The sequence below is a fragment of the Molothrus ater genome, chromosome 1 (genome assembly GCF_012460135.2).
Source record: "Molothrus ater isolate BHLD 08-10-18 breed brown headed cowbird chromosome 1, BPBGC_Mater_1.1, whole genome shotgun sequence".
NCBI classification, from domain to species: domain Eukaryota; kingdom Metazoa; phylum Chordata; class Aves; order Passeriformes; family Icteridae; genus Molothrus; species Molothrus ater.
Genome location: NC_050478.2, coordinates 146,560,045 through 146,586,347, shown reverse-complemented (window position 1 = coordinate 146,586,347; position 26,303 = coordinate 146,560,045). Strand labels below are relative to the sequence as shown.

The 26,303-nt window shown below is 37.1% G+C and overlaps 1 protein-coding gene across 3 annotated transcripts in view; it reads right to left on the bottom strand.

Moving 5' to 3' along the window:
- The window catches only part of KHDRBS3 (KH RNA binding domain containing, signal transduction associated 3), a 90,005-nt gene that overhangs the window by 45,624 nt on the left and 18,078 nt on the right, over nucleotides 1–26,303 (bottom strand). For all 3 annotated transcript variants that reach the window (XM_036403187.1, XM_036403195.1, XM_036403204.1), the window contains exons 2-5: nucleotides 17,914–18,032; nucleotides 8,648–8,764; nucleotides 6,423–6,569; nucleotides 73–212 (exon numbers count right to left, since the gene is read on the bottom strand). In XM_036403187.1, coding sequence (XP_036259080.1) covers nucleotides 73–212; nucleotides 6,423–6,569; nucleotides 8,648–8,764; nucleotides 17,914–18,032 — 523 coding nt within the window. The remainder of the gene's footprint in view (nucleotides 1–72; nucleotides 213–6,422; nucleotides 6,570–8,647; nucleotides 8,765–17,913; nucleotides 18,033–26,303) is intronic.

Genomic DNA, 26,303 nt, shown 5'->3' with positions numbered 1-26,303 from the left:
CATACTTGGGGGAGAAATTGTGTTTGAAGGGAAAAGCTTGAAATGCATGGATTGCAATGAAATTCCACATACCTGGACAACGCAGGAACAGGCACTCCTCTTGCTCGAATCGATGCTTTTCCACGGACAACTGGAACTTCTGCAGTTTCTGAGCCACCATTTAAGTATGTTAATTCTTGAAGCTGTGCCTGTCTGATTTCATCATTGTAGTCCTAAAACAAGGGGGAGGCAGAGTGAGAAAAAAATTTAATTGTTTACTCACCACTCTCAGCAAACACTGCTCCTGAAAGTCTCCTCTTAAAAAGTTGAACATTCCATTGAAAAAGTTTAATATACATTATAAGATAGGAATAATATTCAGTCCAAACATTATTAGAAAATTCTACGTAATAATTCTACATAATTCTCCCATTTTTCGCTCGGGCATGTTTTTCTTGCCTTTGCATATATTTTTATGTAGCTTAACCAATTAAAATAGCAAAGTTAAAATGCTGCAGAGATAGAAGGAAACCAGAAAAAAAAAAATCAAGATCCCATATTCTGAACTGAGATCTAGTTTGTAGCTCCAGCTGTAGAATGACTGTGTGCTAAAAGCAGGAAAAAGAGGAGAGAGAGAGAGAGAGTTGCAAAAGAGTAGGGAATAAACAAACTGTTGAGAGCAGCACATGAAAATGAAGGAATAGATTAGGAATCCACACTTTTAAAGTCAGGTGTTACAGAATGAACACAGGAATTCATTCAATACACACACACACTGTTATCTAATAAGAAGAGCTCAAAAAATTAAATTCTATAACGTGCAATGGTAAAAATGCCAAGGACATATGGCTTATTTCTGTCTGCAAAAATCCTCTACTCTCAAGGTCTAGTAAAAGGAAAGCTCATGCTTTTACAGACAGAATTAATATGGTACTTCTCAAGCACAGTTTTCAGGGACCTTGAGTCAACCTCCAAAACAAGCAGAGCACACAGGAATAAAACAGACCCAGCACTGAACTCTGGAGATACAAGTATTTTTCTATCATTTCTCCTCCACTTAAAGGGAGCCAAGCAGAATGCAGCCATAAAGGTGAATTAAAGATAACTATTTTACCCAAGGTGCATCTGTACTAACTGAGAATCAAAATATTAATAGCTGCTCACATAGGAACAAAGGGATACTTCTGATACAATAGCTCTTCTGCAAATCCTACCATTTCAAGAAGGAAGGCTTGTTCTAACACCACCCATTTTGCAATTCAATGAAAAAACAAAGAATCTGCATCTCACTGCAAATCTGAGTTTATTACATTTATTCACTAGACAAGGACCAAAAGATTGTCAGGGAGTCTTAGAGACTCTGAAACATAACCCTGCATTGAAAGGAGATTAAAACTTCCATGAATTCAAATCTCTCAATTATCCTTGAAACATTCTGCTTCTCCTAGACTTCTATAAGTGGAAATAAAAAAGCTGTCCTTTATACACCATTGCTGAAGGAACTTACTGGTGTTAAAAGAAGAAGTACCATAACAGCATTTTTTGTCCAAATAACATTAAATAGGTTCTGAAATTTAACTCCCAACTGCCCACCTGAGATCATCCTCAATTTAGCAGCAGAAACAAAATAGCAAATATGAAAAAGGTCTAAAAGACTGAAATAACTGTTTCAAATGGCATAATTGAAGCTTTTCAGAAACAGAGTCCATTATTAAATGGCCAGGACCCAATACATAACCAATCCATCACAGGGAGAAGACTAAAAACAGGAAACTGAACACTATTCTGGCCAGCTACAGTACAGAAATCCACTTTGTATTTTTTGTTTGTTGCTGGATCATAGCTGGCTGCAAATGCAAAATTCTACGTCCTGTATAGAACAAAACGGCAAGACACTGTACCACCAACACACAATATCAAAGTTCTGACAGCCTGTATCAGATGCCCTTTATAATTTCTTCACAAAACATCTTTATCAGAACTGTGCCCCTGGAAAAACACCTTTGATCATTTTTTACTCAATTAATTTAATCTCCTAGAAAAGATGTGCTCGGGTTGCCACTGTGTGTGTTGGGTCCCTTTTTCTTTTCTCCCTGATGCTTTCTCACTTTCCTGCAGCACATTACCAGACACAGCAGCAGCCTTAGGTGACAGAGAAGGGCTCCACTGTGCACAGCACAGAACAGAAAGCATGGCCCTTATCACAGAGGCAGCAGGAGGATGCAGAGTGAAGGGGCAGTACAAGGCAGCCACGATAAGCTGCAGTGTTAATCCATTAGACTCTGAAATGGATTCCTCAATTAAAAGTAGCAGACGGTCAATTTATGAATACTCACTGCTGGAAACAGTGCACTTCAAGTCAAATTAAGCAGACAATAATCTTTTCCTCACCTAGAAGACAGACATGGAAACCCTTTAGAATGCATCCCTCCTCTGAACAGCTTAGGCAGTGGCACTTGAATTTTAGTCAAATGTTGCTGCTGAATTTCAATTGAACAGATGTACTCTCACTTTATGAATAAATTGACTACCCTGACTAACTACAGTCTTATCCAACCATGGAGGGTGCATTTTCATCAAGATCCACGCAGGAGATTTTCATCCCACAAGTCCCCACAATTACAGGATCTAACTAAAGTCTTTCAAATTGTATCTATGATTTTCACCCAGCCAGATCAACGCATTGGCAGCAGCTCTTTGGGATCACTCTAGCTTAAGACCTTATTTCAATTTATCACTCAAACCATTAGCAAAGCTATTTATTTATATCATGTTAGGACAGGTCCCTACAAAACCCTTTGTAGCTTTGCAAAGCACTCAAGTAGATCTTTATCCTGACAGTGAGCAATCAATAATTATCAGGTTTCCAGCCACCTTTTTACACCTTACAGTTACTTGCCAGCTTAGTTAAGGAACAGTCTGTGAGAGCTTCCAAAGGCCACAGACTCTTCAAAATGCAATTAAAAGCTATTTCATCACCACATTTACAAACCAAATATGCAGAAGGTAGGACAGGCTACAGTAAAAGGTTGTGAGTCCTGCTCACATTGTCATATAACTGGTATAGATTGTTCTCTCAAAGACATTTCTATACTTGGCTTTAAAGACAAGGAAAACAAGAATCTCTGGTAACCAAAGGCAAAGGGTAATTAGTGCTCTCTGTCAGAAAACAAATGACTGCCACTGCTCAAAAATTAAGCAAAACAGGCTAAGTTCTAATGGCCAAAACTGCCATAGCCATAGAAACACAGAATGGTTTGGGATGGAAAGGGCCTTAAAGACCATTTTATTCCAACTCTCCAGCCATGGGCAGGGACACCTTCCAGGAGACCAGGATGCTCAGGACTCCATCCATCCTGGCCTTGAAACACTGGTAGAATACAGGGGCAGGTGAGGTTGAAAGTACCTGGCCTTTTGACCTGACAGAAGTAATTCTGAGATATCCAGTATCAAGGACAATACCCACCAATCTAATACTCAAACAAGAGTGCTGATCAAAGAGTCTGGCCAGAATAAGGAGAAGAACTAAAGAGTCTGGCTAATTTAAAGGAAGGTAAAAGCATATACTAAAAGAAGCCACAATTCCAACTGCAGAAGAAAGGCAAGACTCAAGGCAACATAAAATACCAACAGCCAAAAATACCCTCAAAATCAGTTTTTATGTTTTGGGTTGAGTCATGTCAATAGTTTAAATGAAATTGCACCACTGCAGCTGCTTGAGGTTAAATTTCAATGCAAGGATGCTTGCCCATGGATCCAAAGATCCAATAAGAGAGGATGAGGCATTTTTGCTATAGTCAGCTACCACAGGGATATTCTGTATTCTGCATTCTAGCACCAAACATGATGTTATGTTCAGCATTGATCTGCAAAATGAACAGTAACCATATTCATAAATTGGGTCTAGCATCAAAAATTGTAGGAAGTCAGAGTGACCCTACATTGTAAGGAGAATGCAAATTATTATCATAATCATATATACTCATAGCAAGACATCTTTCCTGAAATAAAACAGGTAATTTCTTAAGAAAGGTACGACAGACCTTGGAGAAAAAAAAAAAATTAAAACCAAAGTTTCATTTGGCAGCAGTGAACTAAACAGTTGTTCTAGAGAAGAAAAACTTGCTCCTTATTCCTTCAGTGGCTGCTGCAAGGGGGGGCAGGCGAAAGAGATTAAGGCATTTAGAGCAATTCTGATAAGCTTACATTTGAAAAGCCAAAGGGAAATTAAGACAGTGTTGGCTTGATCCCACAGTTCAGGAGAGATTATGTAGCATCAGTTCAGCTCGGTATAATAAAGATGCAATGATCAAAAAATAAAGATGGAAAAGTGTATAAGCACCAGTCAATGAACTGCTCATTATCAGTCTGTAATTCTACTGGCTTAACACACTAATGACCAGGTTTTGATAAGCTTACTTCATTTATGGCAACATTAGGGAAATCAAGCTCAATGAAGAAAAATAAGACCTCTGATGAAGGGGGGCATAAGGATCAGGCATATCCTTCCTATCAGCACGTGCAAGAAGCATTTATCAAATTAAACATATTTCTATCTAAAAACGGCAGCTGTTTGCTGTCTAGAATAGCCAAGAATTTAATTCTCCTTATCTCTCCACACCATTAAATCATGAATCGTGTAAATAGAGAAACCTTTGACATTATGAAAGCCCAGCATTCCTACAAATATCCTGTTGAGTATCCCCTGTCTGATGTGTTAGGATGTCTGAACAGCAGTATGCTCATTCAGCTCTTTTCACATGCACCAAGAAAAAAAGCAATTTGGAACCCGCAGACAAATGTACAATGTGAAGCTTGATTTTTTTATAAGATGAGAACATAACACCCAGGACATCTTTGCTTTTTAACTGTCCTAAAGTGCATCTACATTAGGGTTATTTCACATCAGGACATATTCCTACAGAACTTGCTGACAATTGTCATTTAGCATCCTTTGGTTCATACCACAGTGTAGTATTGGGGCACATGAACTCACTTCATTCAGACAAAAACAAGTCAGAAGAAATACTCAAGGAGCACACAGCTCCAGTCACCTGGAGACCTAGTTTCATAAAAAAGCTTAAGTTGGAAAGGACCAAGAAGGATCATTTAAGTCCAAATCCTGGCCCTGCACAGGACACTGCTAGAATCCCACCATTGCCTGAGAGCACTGTCCATTTCTTGAACTCTCGCAGGCTTGGTGCTGTGACCATTTCCCTGGGGAGCCTATTCTGGTGCCCAACCACTCTCTGGGTGGTTACACAGATGTGGACTAGGTTTGGTACAAACTATAATTCCCAAAATACACACAGCAGCACTGTTTAGTCACCAGCACCAACTGTACAAGAGACAACCCCAGCAGGTCCCCAATACAGCCACTCTGGCCCCACTCAGACATTTCCAAGCTGCTGTCACTCAGAAAAATGCCTCAGGAAGCTTTCTTTGGCCAGGTCCCCACACTTCCCAGATCTGACACAAATAAACACTAACACTTGGGTAACATTTTCAGCAGTAAAAATAAACAGAAGTCAATGCGCCTTGAGAATGCTTTGCTCTCTATACTATTCCTTTGATCACCAATAGAGACTGAAGAAATGTTCCCTTAAGAGCTAAAACAGTTGGGAACTTCACACAGAGAAACATCACCTCAAGTGCTCCAGAACTTCCTAAGAGAGGCTGGATTTTTTCAAGCAGTTTAATATTAAAAAGAAGTAAGGTTGCTTCTTACATGAGAAGCAGATGAAGTTATCTTCTTATAGAAGACATTAGAAATCCATTAACTAGATATATCCCAAACGTGGAGTACAAAATTGTACTGGAAACCAGATCTCATTTTATACACCCATACAATGGAAGCTGAAGTATGCACCAGAGAACAAGTATAGCTCATGTATTACTAGTATTGTGATAAAAATGAAGATGCAAGATAAACCTGTATTGATTCTCAGCACTCAACACTAAACCAGGATTACAGGTGAGAGAAATACTAAAGCTTCAAATGTATTAATTCTTAAACAGAACTGATGCTTCTCATGTACCAAGAAAACATTAAAGGCATGCATTTTACAGATTTTTACAATTATTTGTAGTCTTTGATACTTTGCATGTAACTAGTTAAGCAAGAATAAGTTTCTCTTTTACTGTACATCAAGTCATGAGATTTGTGTGGACAGTTACAGATTCACCCAGTAACTGCCTCTATCAAAACAAAGTATTTGACAATCATCAGCTCTTTCATAAAGGACATCAAGCAACATGACCTGACCAATGCTGTGCGTGTTCAGAGCCATAGAACAGTTTGGGTTGGAAGGGACCTTAAACATCATCTAGCTCCAACCCCCTGCAATGGGCAGAGACACCTTTGCTAGACCAGCTTACTCAATTTTAGAAATAACAATTCTCACTCAAGACTACCAGAATTCTCATTAAAAAAAAATACTAACAGGGATGAGGAACTTCTTGATTTCTTCCAATGCATGTCCCATTCTGGCATATGCTTCTGCAGGTGGAGCAAATACTTCAATTAAAACATGTAGATCATCATTTAGGTGGAAATACTTTGCCTCTCCACTTTTTCTCAACTCTTCCTCCTAGGAGATAAAAAAAAAAGATTGTTTTTACACATTCTTGTTTGAAACAATGCAAGTGTTGAAGTTTCTCCAGAGGAATTTGCAGACACTTTTCACTCATGTTCAAATGTCTGAAAATAAAAAAGTAACATGAAGTAAGAGCCAACAGCTTCTGCTCACATTCAGAAACTGTAGCACAAAGAGGAATGCCTCCAAGAGTTTTCCCAGTTGCATCAGTTTCATGAAGAAGACACTTTTTTTCTTGAAAGTGAAGTCTACAGAAACAGGTTTGATCTAATATTCCACAAGAGCAAGCTTCTTTAACCAATATTATTTCAATCTCAGTATTACTGTGCTGTTCTCACTGAAGTTTTTATCCAATGAGTGCATCCTTCACAGAACTGTGCTATTTGGAGATAAAGCTAACAGCATATGAAATGAGGGAGGAGAATATTAGCAAAAAGAGTTCACTAGCTATTTCAGTAGCAAGGTTATTTCTTTCATCTTTCTTCACCCAACCCACTTCAATGACTGCAAAGCTGAGTTCAATGGAGTAAAGCAGAGCTCAGTTCTCAAATACTGACATTCACATGCAAAATATTCACAGACCAAAAGGGCAGGACTTGCTTTTTTCAGACTGCCCCTCGCCTGTGTGTACTTGACTGGTCCAAAGGGATGAAACTAGCACTAAAAATAATTTCATAGCTTTACCAGATAATATTATAGCAAATAATTAGCAGTTCTGTTGTCTAAAAAACTAACACGCCCCTGCAGCTTCCTGTATTTGGCAAGCACCAGGTAAACACTTCACCCTTAAGATTACTAAAATTGTAAATTGCAATGATAGTTGAAATCTTCCCTGCACACACCTAATTTTGGGTTGAGGTTTATATGTGACAATCCATTTCTGCTCCACATGAATAACAATCTTATCAACATGATTTGTATTTAACTATGAAGATGTTTAAAACAGGAAAAATAACCAAAAAAACACAGTCTAAATCACTGTCAGAGCACCCAGACCGAGAATATTCGGAGGTCAGTCAGCAGGATTAGACTCTATCAGTAAAATCATTATTTTGTCAATAAAAATAAGAGATCATAAAAATAGAAAGTAACCTAACATAAACATCACAGCTCAAGTATTTAGTTTTAATAGGAACTGCTTCTCAGTTAAATACTTTAGGCACAGTTACTCAAAACATATGAGTCACCAGCCCTGGAAGCTAGTTGAGTTCTCCATATACTGGTTTTTAGTATATACTTGCACCACATGTTCCCTGTCCTTTTCTCCTAAAGTGGAAAAAAAAAATCACTGTGCAGTTAGTTTGTGCAGAAAGCAGAGTGCTAAGAAACTTCCTTTCTGTGTTTATCAATCAAGTTGGCTGATATAAGCAATATAAGAGCCACCATTTTCTGCATAGGATCTGGTAAAAAAAGCATTTCAATCAGCACCTTCAACAAAACATACAAAATTTCAATGCAGGTTTTTTTAAGATCATTCCCATAACCAAACGTTTAAGGTAACTCTGTGCTTTTTTTGCTAAGTTCACTTTATTATTGTATTTTATTTTAGTTCTGTAACATGACTTAGCAATGCTTCCGTTACTTTCTTCAATACTTGCAAGGCCAGAAACTGGACTTTGATGATCCATGTGGGTACCTTCTAGCTCAGGATATTCTGTGGTTCTATGAAAATACTACACACTAAAACTCTTATAACAGCACACAAATGAAAATGAGCTCATTCACCCACTGGCTACATCTCACAACCTTGGGAACATATTATGCATTTCAGGTTTTTTTCATTTCCCATGAAGACCAACACAAAAATCACAACTTGTTCCCATTCAAGTATCCCTCTTTAACAGCAATTTAGCTCCCATAAAATTCTCTGCCTTCCATTATGTGACATGTATTGGCTTGATTCCACTGCATGTGGAATCTTGGCTTGACTGGCTAAAGAGAGACATTAACCAATAATCCACATTAGGATCTCCTATGCTTTTGATTTGTTCCAATTTTCATTACAAGGTTTGTTCCCCTCCTCAGAAATTTAAGGTAAGTATCAAAACTCCTCTGGCATAGTCTGGCCTTACCTTTGTCTTGTCCCTCATGGAACCTTTTCCCAAAATAGACATTTTTGTCAGTGTTTCTTCCTGTAAACGCTTTAGAGAATTACCACGTGGACCCAAAAGTTTTCCCACAAAGTTGAACTGTAAGAAAACAAAAAAAAAAACAACAAACAATACATTAACCTTGTTGGATTTTTGATTGTAAATTAGTGAGCAATGAGTAAATTAAAAGGGATATTTTGCTGAAACAGCTTTTGGTCATAGGTGCAAATGATTAGATCATAAATTAAAAAATATTCAGTACAATCACATAGTACAATTAATAGAATGTCAGTGGCTCCAGCAACATAGAAGTATCTGAACTCAAGGATAACGTGGTGTCCAATACAGGCTGCCAGGTCAAGAGGAGCCTTGACAAAGCCCTCTTGCTCCAGCTAAGAGGAGGCATCGTGCCCAAGGCTTCTGTCCTTCTGAGGGACTCCAATCACCCCAACATCTGCTGGAAACGTGGCATGGTGAGCTGCAGGCAGCCCTGGAGACTCCTGAAATGCATGTGGGACCATTTCCTGACCCAGGTAACAGACCTGCCAGAGGGTAGGCATTTTGGGATCTGCTGGTCACCAAAGCAAATGGGGACATCAGGATTGGAGGCAGCGATCATGCATTGGATGTGGATCAGGTTAGGAGTAAAGTTGGGCTCATGAATTTTAGGGAAGCAGACTTCCAGCTCTTTGGGGAGCTAGTCAGTGGGATCCCCTGAGAGAGTGCCCTCAGGGATGAGGGAGTGGAAGAGAGCTGACAGATCTTTAAGGAAGTCTTCTATTGAACACAAGAGTTAGTGATTCCCAGCAGCAAGAATTCAGGCAAGAGACCTGCGTGGCTGAGCAGGGACAGGCTGGTCAAACTAAAGGGCAAGAAATAAATATACAGACAGTGGGAAGTTAAGACAGGTGACCTGGTAAGAGTACAGAGATGAAGTCTGGTTGTGTAGAGCTGGGGTGAAGAAGGTCAAAGCACAGCTGAAACTGAATCTGGCAAAAGACACAAAAAGCAACAGAAAGGGCTTCTCCAGATGTCCCAACCAGAAAAAGAAGGGTAAAGAAGGTATTGTTCCCCCTTTGCCCCTGATAAACAATGCTCGAAAACTGGTTACAACAGATAAGGTTGAGGTACTCAACAACTGAAGTGATGCAATCACATTAAAAATATAGTTTTAGGCAGAAATAAAATATACTGATGCTGAACAGCAAATGAGCTTAAGCCTTATGGCCTCAAATTTATGAAATAGTTTGTAAGTTCTTTCTTGTCCCTCTACTACCATGTCACTGAAGAGCCAAGATGGGCTGCACTGATCTCCCTGTTCATCTGGAGTTACTTGAAAGGACCTAAAAATGGAGCAATGGCAGTCGCAAATCTCTTGCTGCTCCACTGGAAGTGCTGATGGAACAAAGGCCCAGCTGCACTCACCCTACAATGCAGAAAGTCTACAGCTCCAGTTTATTTCTTTCAGCTTTGGACAAAAAGAATAACAAGCATTAACGGTCAACTAAATATGGAAATATAAGTTTTTTCTCCTTACTAGTTAAAAATTCAATTCTCAATGTAGACCTGACACAATACTATTGAGAAAATGGCTTACAGATTACTAAAGTCCACAAGGCTTATTAAATTTAAGGCCTTGTATGAACCAGTCTTTTCTGAAATTATCAGGTCACATAAAAAAATTCTCAGGGAATTTCTTTAATTTTTTTATTAGAGTTGTCCATTTTTTTCATATAGCTCCTAAGATACAGTCAATAAAAATATTAATCAGAAAGATTGAACAGATACAGGCAGAAATTTCCCTTACTGAGAATATTCAGGACTCAAGGCCACTGATGGGGTCCTGTAATTGAATTTACAATCATTATCTCAACAGAAAGTTGAACATCTGAAGGCACAGATGTTCTCTAGAGATTCCTTTATCTTGGACTTCTGATTTTATTGTTTCTGAAGATATAACTAAGGAGAGCAAACAAATTGAAACAATTTGTAACAAATTTGAACCTCGAGATGTCAATTACTCCTTAGCGAGAGTTTCCTTAAAGGAAGCTCATAGTTCAGCTCAAAGTAAAGCTTTCATGTAGAGGAACGCCATCTCAGTTTTTCAAGCATTACTTAAGATTACTTATGTCTACTTATAACAGCCTTTTAAGCTACTGGGAACAAAAATAAACATTTACTCTTTACTGCAGCTATATTCTTTCAGTTAAAACTAAGTAGTTTAATGTTGTGTAAATCTAAAACTTGATGTACCAAACTTAAATACCTCCAAAAGTTGTCATTTTTAAAAACCATGAAATCTCTAGTGCCAAAGTCAGACACTACAGAAGCTATACAAGGACTGCACAGATGACATGTTCTAGACACATTTAATGAACATAAAAATGTATTGTCTGCATCCTGAGATCCACTGAACTGTTCTTTTCTGTGCACTGAGGCTCCAAATATTTGATTTGACAAGTCTGAAGCATAAGAAACTTGTGTTGCAAGTCTGAAATTCTGCTGATTTAAAAGCACAATGCTTCTAGGTGGAGCTTAAAAACACAAACAAAGGTTAGTAAAATATGGCTTGAAACGCACTCACAAATTTTTGCTCCCAAATAGCAAACTGAGAGGCTTTGGAACATTTCAGTTGATTATTCCATAAATAAAATCCATTTATGATATTGAAGGAATCCATTCAGTAGAAAACAGATCATTTACTTTGCACAGGTAATGCATTTTGTTCAAACTATTGGTTTATCTCCCTTTTACATCAAATTGGAAACATCTGATCAAAGGTTTATTTTGAGCTATTTCGTAGATACAGAAACACTCAAAGTATCAGTCACTAAGTTACTATTATTACTTATACACTGTTTTCAATCAAATAATAGAATATCTCAAACCTAAAGGTACAAATCCAGCACACAGTGAAAGAAATGTTATTTACAAAATTAACAAATCCTGTTTATCTGCTGGTGTTACAGCAGCAAGTAAGCCTGGCAGATTCAGGTTAGCTCTTACACACGATTGCTCACATACAAGTGCATGGGTGCTTCCCATGTTCCACATTTGGGGTTTATTTGCCCCAAGATCACAAGAACAAAGAATAAATTCAGGTTTACTATGGAACTCAAGCTTATAAACTATCTCTGAATTAGATACAGTGGATAGTAACAAACAGACATCTGAGCTGCTCTGCCTGAGTCACACCAGTCACATTCACTAGTGCTGGATCAGAATCAGACATGACAGATTCCCCTCTTTACTCACCCCCCTCAAACAGCACAATCGCCTCCAAACTGCTCTAAATACTAAAAATTGTCCTCACCTTCACCAACTTCAGCTTAACATTGTATTAAAGCAGTCACACTGTACTCCAGTGCAAGCTGGAGAAGCTTTCAGTTCTACAGGACAGATGAACTCTTAAGAGTCAACCATAAATGTCACTCTACACTGGACCTTTGTCAAATCAAGAATTGTCTGTGCACCAAGACAGCTTCTAATGTATAAGGTAAGTACCAGTAAACTATGGACAATGGCATACAAAAGGGGAGATGAAATCCCCAACTCAAATTTGCTTCTAGAGCAGCTCTGAAGGATTTGGCAAATATGGTATCTCAAGCAAAATTACAGACATCTTTGCAAAAACAATATCAAGACTCAGATTAACAGACCAGGGAGCAAACAATTAGACAAAATGGGAAAAATTAGCACCTCAGTTACACTTCTAACCAAATAATATTCTGCTGTTGATAAATGGTACCCTCTGAACAAAATATCATCCAATAATACATTTGTTTGAGCAAAAGGATGCAAGATTTGAGAGATGTTCTTATTCCTAAAATCTGCGATCACTGAAACCTGTACCTCTGGTTTACTTTGTGGGTAAAGATACAACAGGCAGTGTAACAGCCCTTCCTCAGATTCCTGGGACATGGGATTTTTCTCTTGACCATGGTGTCCATTAGCTGGCAAATACTGTACTGAAGGAATGTATCTGTTTCCCTTTTACAGATTATCCTGAAGTCTGTAACAAAAATCTCCAATTTAAAATACATTTTAAATATAAAACATCTTTCACAATAGAAGCAACAAAAAATTATTATAAGGTTTTTGCTTCAAAATAGTCTCCTTTCTTAGCTGTTCATAAATACTCATTTTAAGAAGCATTTTTTCAGTTATCATAGAATGGAGTGTATGGGCATCACTTTGTAGCACCCATTTCCTCAGAATCACCAAATCAAAACATGAGTTGAACAGTTGTCTAGAGATCTGCCTCCTTACCACAGCACTGCTTGAAACTATTCTCTGAAAACATTTCTGGAGAAACACAGTTACAAAGAACATTCAAAGAACATGATATTCTCTTCAGAACCATTTGACCTACTATATGAATTATAACAAAAAAAAAAGTCTAATGCCAGTGCTACTGCATTTTTAAATGTATATATTACAGAAAAGGGGATATAATAGAAGAAGTAATCCTTGTTTATCCCCAACCAAGGCAAGTCTGCTAAGAATGGTTCATCCAGCTTAAAACACTTAGTGAAAGTATAAATGCTTGACCAAATGCTTTCCTGCAAAGCTTTAAGCACTCCATTGTTATTAAAGCCATGGAAAGCTTTCTTCACATATTAGTTTTCTGCAATGGTTTCAATGTGACAGGGTCACTAGAAAAAAAAAAAGTTAAGATTCAGAGCACTTTCCCCTGAAACAAGGCAAGCTTCAAGGTTTTTCCTATTCATCTCAGAAAGATAAAGTTTTTATAGAAAGCTAAGTGCTTCAAGCATCAATGTTACACCACAAACTACTCTCCTTCATGTAACATGGTAATAGGTCTTTAAACATTTATTCATAGCAGAAAGCTTGGTCAATTTTGCTATAAAGTTGCTCAAAAGTTATCTCTGCTATTACTCTTGATGTTTGTTCCTCCACATTACTTCTGGTTATGCAATGACATTTTCTCATTTCTGCTTTAAGAAATGAGATATTATGAAAAATTGCTTTCTAACTAGTCATGTGATTAAAATATTAATCTCTCCATGACTTTACATAACAATGACAGATATATTGTATATGACAATTATATTTTAGAACAGGTATTTTCACTTTAAAAGTTGAGCTAAAAGGCTTAAATGGATACCAGTTCCACAGGTCAGTAACTTTTGAGGAAATATATTTAAAGTATCACTTTGGGGAACAACAGACCATTTCTTCCTAACTTCTGAGATTTACCCAGTATTTAACTGTAGATCTATGAGCAATTTTTAAAATGGTAGCCTTTCAAAATGGAAATAATTATTCCCCACAGTTCTGATCCATCTCAAGGAAAGCCATCATGATTCCATTTACCACCCATGGAAGCTATTTTTTTCACCTAATTCAGAACACCCAAGTTCAGCAAACTGTCAAAGCAAAATCAGGGTTCTGAGACTAAACTACTTCACAATGCATATTCATTAAATGTATGGGAGAGGGTAACACCTTCCTGCCTCACAAGTACACAACAAAGCTCTAAAACGCCTTTCCTACGTGATGGCTCTTCATAGCAGAGCTGGGACAGATCCAGAATCCCTCCACAACTACATCAGGACCTTCCTTGAGTGGCCAGCTCACTTTTTATGCCTTTAAGTCTGTGCAAGTTTGAAGATTATTTTCAAGCATGAAACACAAAAGAAACACAGGTATTAAGCACCACATTCTCACAAACAACCCAGAGTCAGTTGAGGTATCCAGCAGATCAAAGAGCAAGTCACTCTAACCTCAGTGCCCTAAGCTGACAAGATCTCATTCCACTGTCTGCAGTTTCAACACTCAGCATGCACATGGACTCCTTTCTACAGGTAACTTGATTTAGAAATCAGTTCTACCTCAAAAAATTGGCCCTTTTCCTATAAGGTTGCATAAGCCCAACCTCACTAATCCTTACTTGTAGTAGATGTCCCAGTCAGAACAGGATTGCAGACAGCAATACCAAAACTTATTCAAGCTTCACCTAAATACCTCAGATTAATTTCTGTATCACAGCTCTTCAGGCCTCTTGGAGGCATCTGCAGAGCTGGACTAAACCAAAAAACTCTAAGACCCTGCACAACCATATTTTGAAAAGATATGACTGGGCCTGCAATCTATAAAGGAGTTTCCACAAGGTTTTGTCTTACCAGGTAGGACTTTATGTCACCATATCAAGACATAGTAAATCAGGGACTTTTTTTACAGGAGTTTGTAAATAACACAAAGAAATTTATTCAAATGCACAACCAGCTTCAAGGAGAAACTGAACATAGCTCCAGGGACTAACCATCTTGAGTTATTGCATAGCACAGACAAAATTCAGGTTGTCTGGGTTATTCCATCACCTTCCATCAAGGCCCAGAGATGAAAAAAACCCCTTTAGACCAACTATCTATAGCATAAGATTAAGCATGTTAACTAACACTGCCAGGGTTGAGTAAGAAAAAGGTTCCAATTAATGATTTAATTACAGAGTATCACAAAAAGAACCAAGAGCTCTTAGGCAGGAGCCCAGTTAAGCACATCACCAGGAACATTCAACCACTTGTGCACTAAGCAAAAGACCAAAAACTCATCATTTCTCAGGGTGAGCAAAGATGCCCAAGAAAGTGCAATACACACTTTTGAATGTGAGGTCTACCGGTTTCTTTTCCAACAGAAACCCAGCTGCTCTGCACTTGAGTTGAAGAGCTTCTGCTGCACTTAACCTGTCACCTTGCAGGGCTGTCAGAGGTAATTGCACAGGACCCAGCCATGGGCTCATGAGAATGGATCTGACAGGACAGGAAATGTGAGCAAGCATTACCATGCCAGGCTGATCTGATCAGAGCCTGCACTGCCTGACCTGTGTTGAGACTATTATGATTTATTCAAGGAATCAGAGTTACAGAAAAGTTTTTAAGAAGGAAAAGGCAGTGTAATATACATTTCAGGTCTAGCAAGCGGTCTTGTTTGGGGGCAGTGCACTGAGGGGTTCTTTTGGTTCACAGATGTCTTTTATAACAAAAATTAGGATAGGATTAATTAAATATCAATATACATAAACAGCAGAGGCATCTTTCTTTCCCAGAGTCATCCCTGGCAAATATAAACCAAGGAATAATTATCTACCAACCCTGTCAAGGGAGTTCACCAGTTTTGTCATGCACAGTTTGTCCTTAGTGAAGCCACCTTGGCTGTCACCAATCAGCCAACATGGATAAATATCCAATACATGCACTCTTACATACAGTTCAGGGGAACCAAGATGATTGGAACAGCCCCGTATCTATTCCACAAATCTTGACAAAGTATCTCTAACTCCTGATCCCCCCACTGAACATATGAAATAGAAATAGGATTAGCACCTCAAAAATTTATTGCTGCAAAAAGACTTTGCTCTCCCATGTTCAGGCATCTAAAACTCATGTCACTTACTGAAGACTAGAGTATCCCAGGACAAGGTTCTTTGCTTGCCATGTTGAAGCTATGTCACTTCATACATTATATCATAATTTATTAAATCTCAAAATAAAACCACAAGCCTGGTTCTAATACCAAATGACAGAAAATTGCAGTGACTTGTTGTGGTTTAGGGCAGGTGCTTTTCACAGGTATCAGGAGTACCTATCATAATTCTGAACTGATACTCCCTATACAGTGAGAAATTTTTTGTTCATTTTGACTTTACAGAACCTTTAATGAGCAACCTCTATCAAAAATCCATCTATATGCAATAAAATGGAAATTTCTGAGAGAAGTTGAGCCCCCAGATATTGGGGTAAAAATATTCTTAAATATTAAGAATCTACGATTTTATTCACTCAGGCAGAAGAGAGATTTATGCGAAATAGAGGTATTTTCCTTTCTGTGGAGCAGTCCTAGTAGAGATGCAGGAACTCACATGACATGTCTGTTCTGCACAGCTGTTTTATTTTGCACCCCTGGACCTGCCTGGACATAAGTTCAGGCTTCCTTCCATAGCACACACCAGGCTTTATTCCAGCTCAGTGTTTTTATGGGTCAGAATCAAACAGCAGAGCAACTCCAGCCACTCAAAATATGGCAAGGACTTTCCTACTAGCTATCCTAAATAAATTCAGTGTTTAGTCCTATAAGGAAAGTTGACACTAGATAAAGAAGCAGAAGTATCTTTCAGAAGGCAGTGCTTCCCTTTTTAATAGCCAGTTTGCTTTCTTGCCCCTGAGCTCAAGTACCTACATCTCAACATTCAGAGGAAAACCATCCTGTTTGCAAACACTGACCATGGAACAAGGGGTTCCTATATTTTACCTTCCCATCTTCATGTTTCTGCATGCTTGTATATAGCTCTACTTAGCCATAAAGATGACTTAAGTCAGAGTTCCCAAGAGGTGTCCACATGATATGCAGCCTTGCACTCACTCAAGGAATATTTAATGAAACTTTGAACAGCAGCAAAGAAATCCCTGCAAGTTATCCTGCACAGGCCTGTGAGAAAAACACTGTTACTGTGCAGAAAAAAAAAACAATTATAAAAGGTTTTCCTAAATAGAGGCAGGAATGGTGACTTTTTTTCCTCCATGAACAGATAGTCTCGAAATTTCTAGTAGGTAGAAAAAGCCATTTCAAACAAATTAAAAAATGCTAATCTGATTGTCATAACATTAACCTTAAAATTTTAAGCAGTACCAAAATAATAAAGTTCCACAGCCTACTGAATGTTGCATAAATGCTTCCAGGCAGCAATATTTTAGTGCAGGATAATACTTGGCAGTAAAGAAGTGTTAAGAATTCATGGTGGGCAAAGATATTAATGAAGCAGTCTCTACCCCTCCAGAACAGACTGCATAATTTAGCAGTCAAGCTATAATTCATTCAAGAATAACAATGGCTGAAACTTAAGAGGATGAGAAGAAAATTTTCACAATTAGTTCCTTAATGGTGCATTTTAAGCTGCACTTCCAGCTACAATAAGAAAGTTTCGAAGTCTGGCATCAGATTCAACTTCAAAATTTGTTTTTCCTTTTGATATTCAGAAGAGGAGGATCCTGCTATCCCAGAAATATGGTTCAGTTATTGCTCTCAACATACTGTTTTGTGTGATCAGCACCCCTTTCCTGCACATTTATTCCAACAAATGCAGAATGTAGGAGCTCTAAGGTAGAATCACTTCTACCTTAGTAAAAGTAAGGTAATAGTTTCAAATGTTACATTAAAGAATAGTTAAATTACTAGTGAAGTATCTTTTATAAGAACTTAAATTTATCAAATATGAAAACTGGGCTTACCTTTGGGAATTGTTTTACTGGAATCAGAACTTTTTGTCCCAACTTCATATTCTTATTGATGACTACATCAATATACTTTTCTTCTTCCTTTCCTTCCCCTTTTTGGAATTTTTCAATTTCTGTTAAAGAAAAAGTTATTTTTTAGTTAAATGCAACAATCTAAAACCCAAGAATCTTCAAATTCAGTATAAATAAATTTCAAAGCTAATACTGTAGGGCATACTTATGACATATTGTCTAATCAACACATGAATTGGTTATACAAGGCCAATAGGATAAAACATGTTTCTCTTTTTTGTATATTCATGTTTATACCAGCACCTTGAATTAGCACTACAAACACTGTGCTCACTTAACACTTAGGGTACTTTTTTTTTTAATATGGCTTTTTTATATGGCTTGTGAAAACTATTCCTAGATACCTTTGAGCATGTATAAATTAAAAAACATAGCATAGTTTAATATTGAACAATTTTCTTCCTCTTCTATAAATAAAGTATCAGTTTTAATGGTGGCTTTCTACAGTGGACTTAGGAACAATTGTCAAGTTAATCTTTTGGAAATTCAGAAATGTAATTGAGGCACATAGATCATACCCAAAAATCCGAGATTAGTGTTATACCAACAATGACATTATTAGGAATGGGATTTAGAAGTTCAAACCCTGGCTTGCATGGCTCAATTCATTCCAGAGGTACACACAAAACTGACTCTTGATTATACTTTTCTCCAAATATTGACTCTCCAGTGTGCTAATGAAAAACTGCAGATTTCATTTCATTAGAGAGGATTCATGAGGAGCATACAGGGAGATGAAGTGAAGCAGTTCTGCTGGGTTGGGTCCATCATGCTGCAGCTTTAAAGATGTTAGAACACACCAAAACCCAGCCCATTGCACAAGTGCCAGAGAAGTTCTCCTGTGGGAATCTAGCACTGGTCCTCCACAAGTACCTCCATATATCTTGTTCATCTGTTACAACAAGAAACACCCTTCTACTCTACTGGACCGCTAGAAATTAAGGACATTCATCAAGACCCTGCAGTGTCTTTAATGGGAATGTGATCTTAGGCTGAGAGGAGAGTATAAAGAAAACTTGAACACAAAGAAACCAATCAAAAATATAGGAGAAACCAGCCTTTAGTACACTTTCAAAGACAGTCTGGTTTGAAATTAGGTCCATATTGAAATTATGTCCATATTCTATTATGGACACATTATCCATATTCAGTTATGTCCAATAATTGAAATTATTTTGTATTCTTAAAAACAGAATAAACAAAAAAATCTCTAACTACAAAAAAAAAAAAATACATGCATTATTAGGATATTTTTTTAATGAATACCAGTCCATTTCAATTTACCACTACAGAAATTAAGATGCCAGTGTCTTTTTTCACAACTGAAACTTAACTTCCATTCAAGTTTTAACTTCACTAACACAAAACAGGAAATAAACAATTTATCCAAGTTACTGTTCAGTCCCTGAAAACTAAAAAAGTCAAACCAGCCTCAGACTATCTGAAGGCTTCTTGAAGGAAAAGAATTCCCCAGCTGTAGTTTCAAAACTTCTTGTCAAGTCTCTATGAAGTTTTTGATTCCTATGGATTGTAGCAATGTAAAAATTCTGGAGAGCCCCTATCAAATCAACCTTGCTCCAGCATGTCCTTTGTTTCATCATGCTCAGTTAAAAAAAAAAAGTCTCTCCAGCCCCATTATCCCACCAGCTAACAACAACTGAAGAATATTCAATATTCAAGAATATTTCAATATTCAAAATCTATGTCAAAATGGAAATTTGGAAATGCCACATTACAGACTAGGGAATTATGGGCAATTAAACAAATGTAAAGTTACATCAATTTAATTTGGAACTCAATTCCAGGTGAAATTGAGACTAAAATTTTAGAGGGTTTGACGTTCCTACTCAGGAATCAGGTGACCATTTAGAAGTCAGTTTCCAAATATCAGATTCAGGTGTAAAAGCATAATACTGTCACAGCATTCAAATACAGATATACCTCTAAAACTGCTCTTTCCTCATATAACAAGGGCAGCAGTGACAAAGCTCTTTGATTTCTCTTGAAAAACAAGATTAGGTACGTAGAGGCTTTTATGTTATACAAGTAGAAACACAACACTACATTTTAAGGCTGCTGTTGGTATTACACTGTTAGTATAAACATTCAAAGCTTAAAACTGAGCAGAAATTTGCTAATCGTTAGCAATATTTTACACCATGAAATGCTGATTATTAAAACTGTAATAAAAATACATCCATTTTTAATGACTGAAGCAAATGCAGTTTCAACAAAACTTGATACTATTTGATTCAGTATTGATTTTAAATGTTAGGACTAAAATTTTTTCTAAGTCAGAAAAGCACAGTTAAACTCCATTAAATATTAAATTCAATTAATACATTTTGCTGTATTTTTTTTGTGACAGAGCAATGCACCAAGACCTCCCAAGTAGTTCAACTGAACCCAGCCTGATGCAAGACATTTATGAGTTCTCAGTCACTGTAATTACTGTTACAGTAAAGGACCTTTTCCTGAAGAATCTAAACTTACAAAATAAAAGTACCTTCAACATCAAAGCCCACCAAGTTTTTATGAACTGGTAAAGCTAAAAATTTGTTTGCTCATGTTGAGTCATATGCTGTTATCCCCAAAGGCACAGCATGGCATACACTGCAAACCCCCTGCCCACCTGAAAGTGAGAATCACAACTTGATGAATCAGCAGTGGCTTAAGGAACTTCCTAGAAATTACCAAAAAAATATTACACCTGGAAATGAGTTGTTTCAGACACCTCAGATGCACTTAAAATGCAGTTGAGTTAAGCACAGAGTTCAACTTCAGTAACACTCTTCAGCTGAGCCAGCTGCATAAATCCCTTAAGAGATCAATACAGTGCTAATTGTATTTCCTAAATACTTTAGCTCAGAAAAGTTATTTGAATTGGTATTTGAAGGACTTGGTTGCAACAATGTGATTAACGCTAAATATGCTCATAATATGGGACTACTTTGAGCTGATAAAAAACATAAAAAGACCATTCTCTTCTTGCTCTAGTAGATACTGAACTTCAAGTCACTAAAGTAATTATTAAAAGAAACACATTACTTACTCCTTAAATCAGTTTTTCTACCTCAAGTATCTACACACTTTATTGACCATTTTAAGCAAAACCCCTTTATTCTTTTACTTGCACTGTTTAACAACGTTTTTTTTCTTGAAGAAGCTACTGAAACCCATTAACAGGCTGCAAATCAGCTCTCAGCAAAATGGATCACAATTTTCCCCATTTGTTTTAAAGACAAATTACTTTACTAACAAACAGCCATAGCCCATTGCCAAAGCAGTACAAAGCAAGATTAAGTAATTTCTTCCTGCTATGGTCTAATGTTAATCAAACTGATTTAAGACTTTCTGCCTCTTCATTGCTGTTGTAAAAGACTTGGGTTTGTATGAACAAAGTCCAGTCCACTGATCACATTTAATCTCAGATTTTACTCTTTTTTTATTTCTTTGCACTTGAAATCTAAAATGAACATGAAATACAGCTAAGCATTAGAATTTTATCCATATCTGCACAGCTCTTGAAATATCATTCACATACATCAAGCTTTAGATAATTAGGGAAAATCATGCCAGATCACACAGGAAATCCAATCAGATTTTCAAGGTCAAATGGATAGGAAGATTTGCCTTTTCTTAATCCTTAGATTACATTCTGCACTGCTTTGCTATATGAAGCAATGCCATTTCCTAGATCACAAACAGTAAATAAACATGTGATTAAACTTCCCATAATGCTAGAGATTAAAATCTCATGTTCTCAGACCAAGGATGCAGCTAATGCAACAGGAATTTACCTGCATGCAGTAATAACTGCATGGATGGATTTTTTTCTTTAGATTTAATCATAGCAGAGATCTAAGCAATGATTAGTCCTCAGTTAATTCACCAAATAATAGTGGTAGATACATCAGATAAGGACGGAGTAGAATTGTTTCATATTATTCTTCAATTAGAATTAATCTTCCTGGGGCAGAAGTACAATCCAGGATTCTAGCTCCCTCAGCTAAGCCAATATAAATACTTGTGTTTAATGCTGAGCAAAGTGATGCCCTATTTATCTGTAGTAAATCAATATAATAGATATAAGAACTAATGTCAACCTCAAAGTAAACAGAAATGTTTACTGCATTTGTCCTTAAGGCAATATTTCCTTTAAACAAGATCAGGAGAAACAGAAACCAGGTCAATTTGCCTGGAAATCCTTAAGAAAGTTTCTACTTTATTTCCTGAGATTCAGATGTCTTACCAAACACACCATTATATCCAAATTATTTTGTACTAACTTTTTCCTGCTTTAGATGGAAGAAAAAGTGAAAAATGCAAGGCTCATTCAAGGACAGCCACATGATCACAGCTTAAGAGAACAGGGCATTGATGGAACTGCACTGCAATTGCACTAGAAGTAGTTTCCACATTCATTTTGAAAGTGAAAATATTCTAAGAATTGCATTATCCTTTAAAAATGCTCCTAAATCAAGTGGGTTTGAAAATTACTAACATTATACAATAGAAGCAACTAGATTTTGCTTTATTTGGGCAATTTTATTGCCTTGTATCTAAGAAAAGGAAACATCAAAATTTAGACTGACTCAATCAAGCATGTTGTACAACTACTGAAGCATAGCCCAACAGCAATATATTTCTCAGTGAATTCTCACAACTTCACAGTTGACTTAGAAAAGTCACACCCTCCTCAATTCAGAAAGCTCTTTAGTCAAACTGAAGGCTAAGTATCTTTACATATTTTCTCTGTCCTTTTAGCTCTTGAAAACTCACTGCTTTTGCCCATTGATGGAGACAGAACGCTGAGCTCGATGGCCATTTCCCCTGGCAGCATGATTCCTTTTGCTTTCACATCAGAAACAAATCAAAGTGATGGTACTACAAAAAACTGACCTTAACTTAGTAGTTTGCATTTCATGAAGATCCCCCTTTAAGGAACACAGTCAAGCTTTGGTAAGAGACAAGCTCCCAGAGGAAAAGGAGGCTCCAAGTCAGTTGTAGAGGAATTTCAGAAAAAAAAAAGTTTTTCCTTAATGGACAAAAACTGACAGTATCATCAGCATTCCATACTGTTTATTTGGAATTTTTCACTGTGGCAAAACCCATAATTATATCCAAGAAGACACATCTTAATACCTATTCTTAAAAAAATATATTTAAATTTTCCTAACGAAGCCAAGTCATAGAATTCTGCTGTGCTGGATGCTAATTGCCCACAGACCTTCCAGGAGTTCTGTAAATCCAGAGTACACAAGGGGTGAACTCAATTACAATTCTAAGTTTAATTAAATTGATGAGAGCTTAATCTCATTATTGTTGTAGTAAAATGGTCTTGATTGTGCTTTAGATTATACATCTTTTACCCTGGACTCCTTTATTCCCTGTCCTAGTAGGGGATGATTCAAAGTTCTTTGAATCAGTACCTCTCCAACCAATATTTCTCATCTTTTGAGCTGAAAACAGCACTGCACAGCACCAGCTTGAACTAAAATCACCACACCAAAGCTTTAATGCATTCCAAAAGGCTTGCTGAAATCAACCTTATAGACTTCTTTGCAACAGACTCTAAAAGACCTACTACTCATTCCCTGTCCTCTTGACCAGCATGAAAGCTGCACAACCTTCCCAATTTCTGCACTAAACAGAAGATGCAACTTTAGCCTCCTACTTTTGAGTATCTTAAAACATGTCTAGTATAGCCTACTTTGCTTCAAAGTAGTTTCTCTGTGCAGACACACACAAAAAAAAAAAAAAGCAGAATTTCCCAATTTCAACTGTATATGGCATCCCAACACCCCAGAAAAACACACAGTTAAGTTCAGCAACTAAACATTTTCTGATATGAGTAAATGCTTGGACAAATATCCCTTTTTCTACCCTCTAAGATGTTTCCAAAGTAAATACTAATTAGTGTGTCTTCATAAAAAAAAAAAAAAAAGAGGGAAAATTAGGGAAAGAGGGAAAATCAAACAAAAATAGCCTCAAAATATTTAAAATAAGGAAACTAAATATATGTGGTATAGCAAAATTTAGACTCATCCTGAATGTGTCTAAAACACAAATAAAAAATGCAACAGAATTTTCAATTTTTAATGCTGTTTTTCTATTAATGTACCCACCCCCATTCCTTTAAGAGCCTCAGAAAACTTCACCTATTCTCCTCAGCCAACATTTTAATCCTTTAAAAAGTCCTTTCAAAAATTGCAAATTTTGCATCCATAATAGGTCCTAATTCTGAACTGGTAGAGAAAATAATGCATTAAGAGTGTGAATTGTGCTTAAAAAAAACACATTAATTTGTTTCAACTAATGCTCATTATTACAATAGTTGAATTCCAAATAACTGTCTTTCATATACCACCTTAATTTTGTAAAAGCAACTGACAATGAATCTAATTTCAATTTACAATAAAATAAGCAGTTCATGGAGAATGATGTCTACAGCATTCAGAACCCTCAAATTAATAATAACATCCCTGTTGAAGAACTCAAACCAATCTTTATTTAAATTGCATTCACAGGCATTATAAGTTCTATTTTACAGTCTAGGTACTACTATCTGCACTGATCTGAAAATACATTTCAGTCACCAATATGACAAATATTTTGAATGTGCTTTTTTATTTAAGCAATTCAAAACTAAATGAACACCTATTACCTTCACATCAGAAATGACTCCACTAAAATCTGTTTGAGCTGATTAATACTAGCAGTAAGGGAGGAAGTACCATAGTAGGAACTGTCAAAATCATGTATAAGGTATTAACAGATATTTAATCAGTCTTGCTCAGGAAGAAAACAAGATGTAGACAGACATCAGTCCCATATCCTCAACCTACTCCACTGAAAATTATTTATCTCAGTGTGAAGATAACTTATAACAAAATGCTAAAATCAGCTCTATTATTTACCCACTGTACCTACTGTACATTTACCTACTGCAGATCTTTCTTTAAGCATGAATATTTCTAAATTAGCAAGGTCAGGCATTCACTAACTACAAAAAGTCAACTCATTTGTTCTTTAACTTAAAAATAAAATCTAATATACAGAGCATCTTAACACTGCTTGGTGCATAGGACCCAGGCAAAATGAAATTAATATTCTGTATCAAGAGTCCTTACAAGCAGCTGTTCCACCTTTTTCATTTCAGCATATGAACACAGCCAGGTAGCTCTTGCACAAGATTTCACTTGACATTTTGGTGAGAGACCAAGAAGGGTCTAAAATCTTCCTTCCTTATCATGTACACAGCACTGCTGAGTACTACAAACTTTCTGTGACTCCCCTGACAACTTTCACAAGAAAAGGTGTAAATCAGATCTCAGCTGAAAAATGGACACAACTTGCAGCTCTCCATGTGCAAATATCACATTTTAAACTATTGCCAAGGTGAGGTAGTAGCCATAGAACATCCAGTTGTTGACCCTTACAACAGATAGACTTGAGCACTATTAAGACAACACTTTAAGGCAATGCCAAAGACTGCAGTCTAAAAATCTGCCAGCAGATTCAAACAAACCATACTCAATACTAGAAGATAGCTATGCTAACAAAACACATCCCTGTGTTTTGTATAACTGATACTTCCATAAATAAGTGCACAGCTGTTTACTTACATTATGCAAGATTTATGTAGCCATCAGCAAGACCAAGAAGTGTTATCTTCTACTTCTCTAAAAATCATTTTTAGCCAACTAGAGTTTTGCCAAGGGCCTCCATCCCAATGACAAAAGGCCAGGGTAGAGCCTCACACTCTGGCAATCCTTAATTCAGGAATGTGTCATATCCCACTGACAAATACCAGTAAAACACAACTTACAGCTGCTGTAAGTCACAATTTACTTGAAACCATCACTACAGCAGAAGTTTCAGGAAACATGCCCAAATACTGAGGGAGCTGGCTGATGCCATCAACAGGCCACTGTTTTTGTAAGGCCATGGTCATCAGGGAATGTCCTTGATGCCTGAGGCAAAGCAGTCCTATCTTCAAGAGCAGGGAGGAGGATCTGGGACACCACAGCAAGCTAAGACACCTTGATCTCTTGGAAGGTGATGTAGTAAACAGCTCTTGAAAACCATTTCCAAGCACAGAAGGTCAAGATGAGAGTAGATTGCACAGATTTATGGCAGGGAAGTCACACACACTAAACAGCACTATAAACAATGTGAGATGAGACAAGAGCTGATGTGTCCACCCCATCTGTAGTAGGGCTTTTGATAAGTTTCCCACACCCCATCCTCATGTGGACTGATGAGGCACAGGACAGAGACATGAGGCAGACTGAAAACTGAAAACTGAC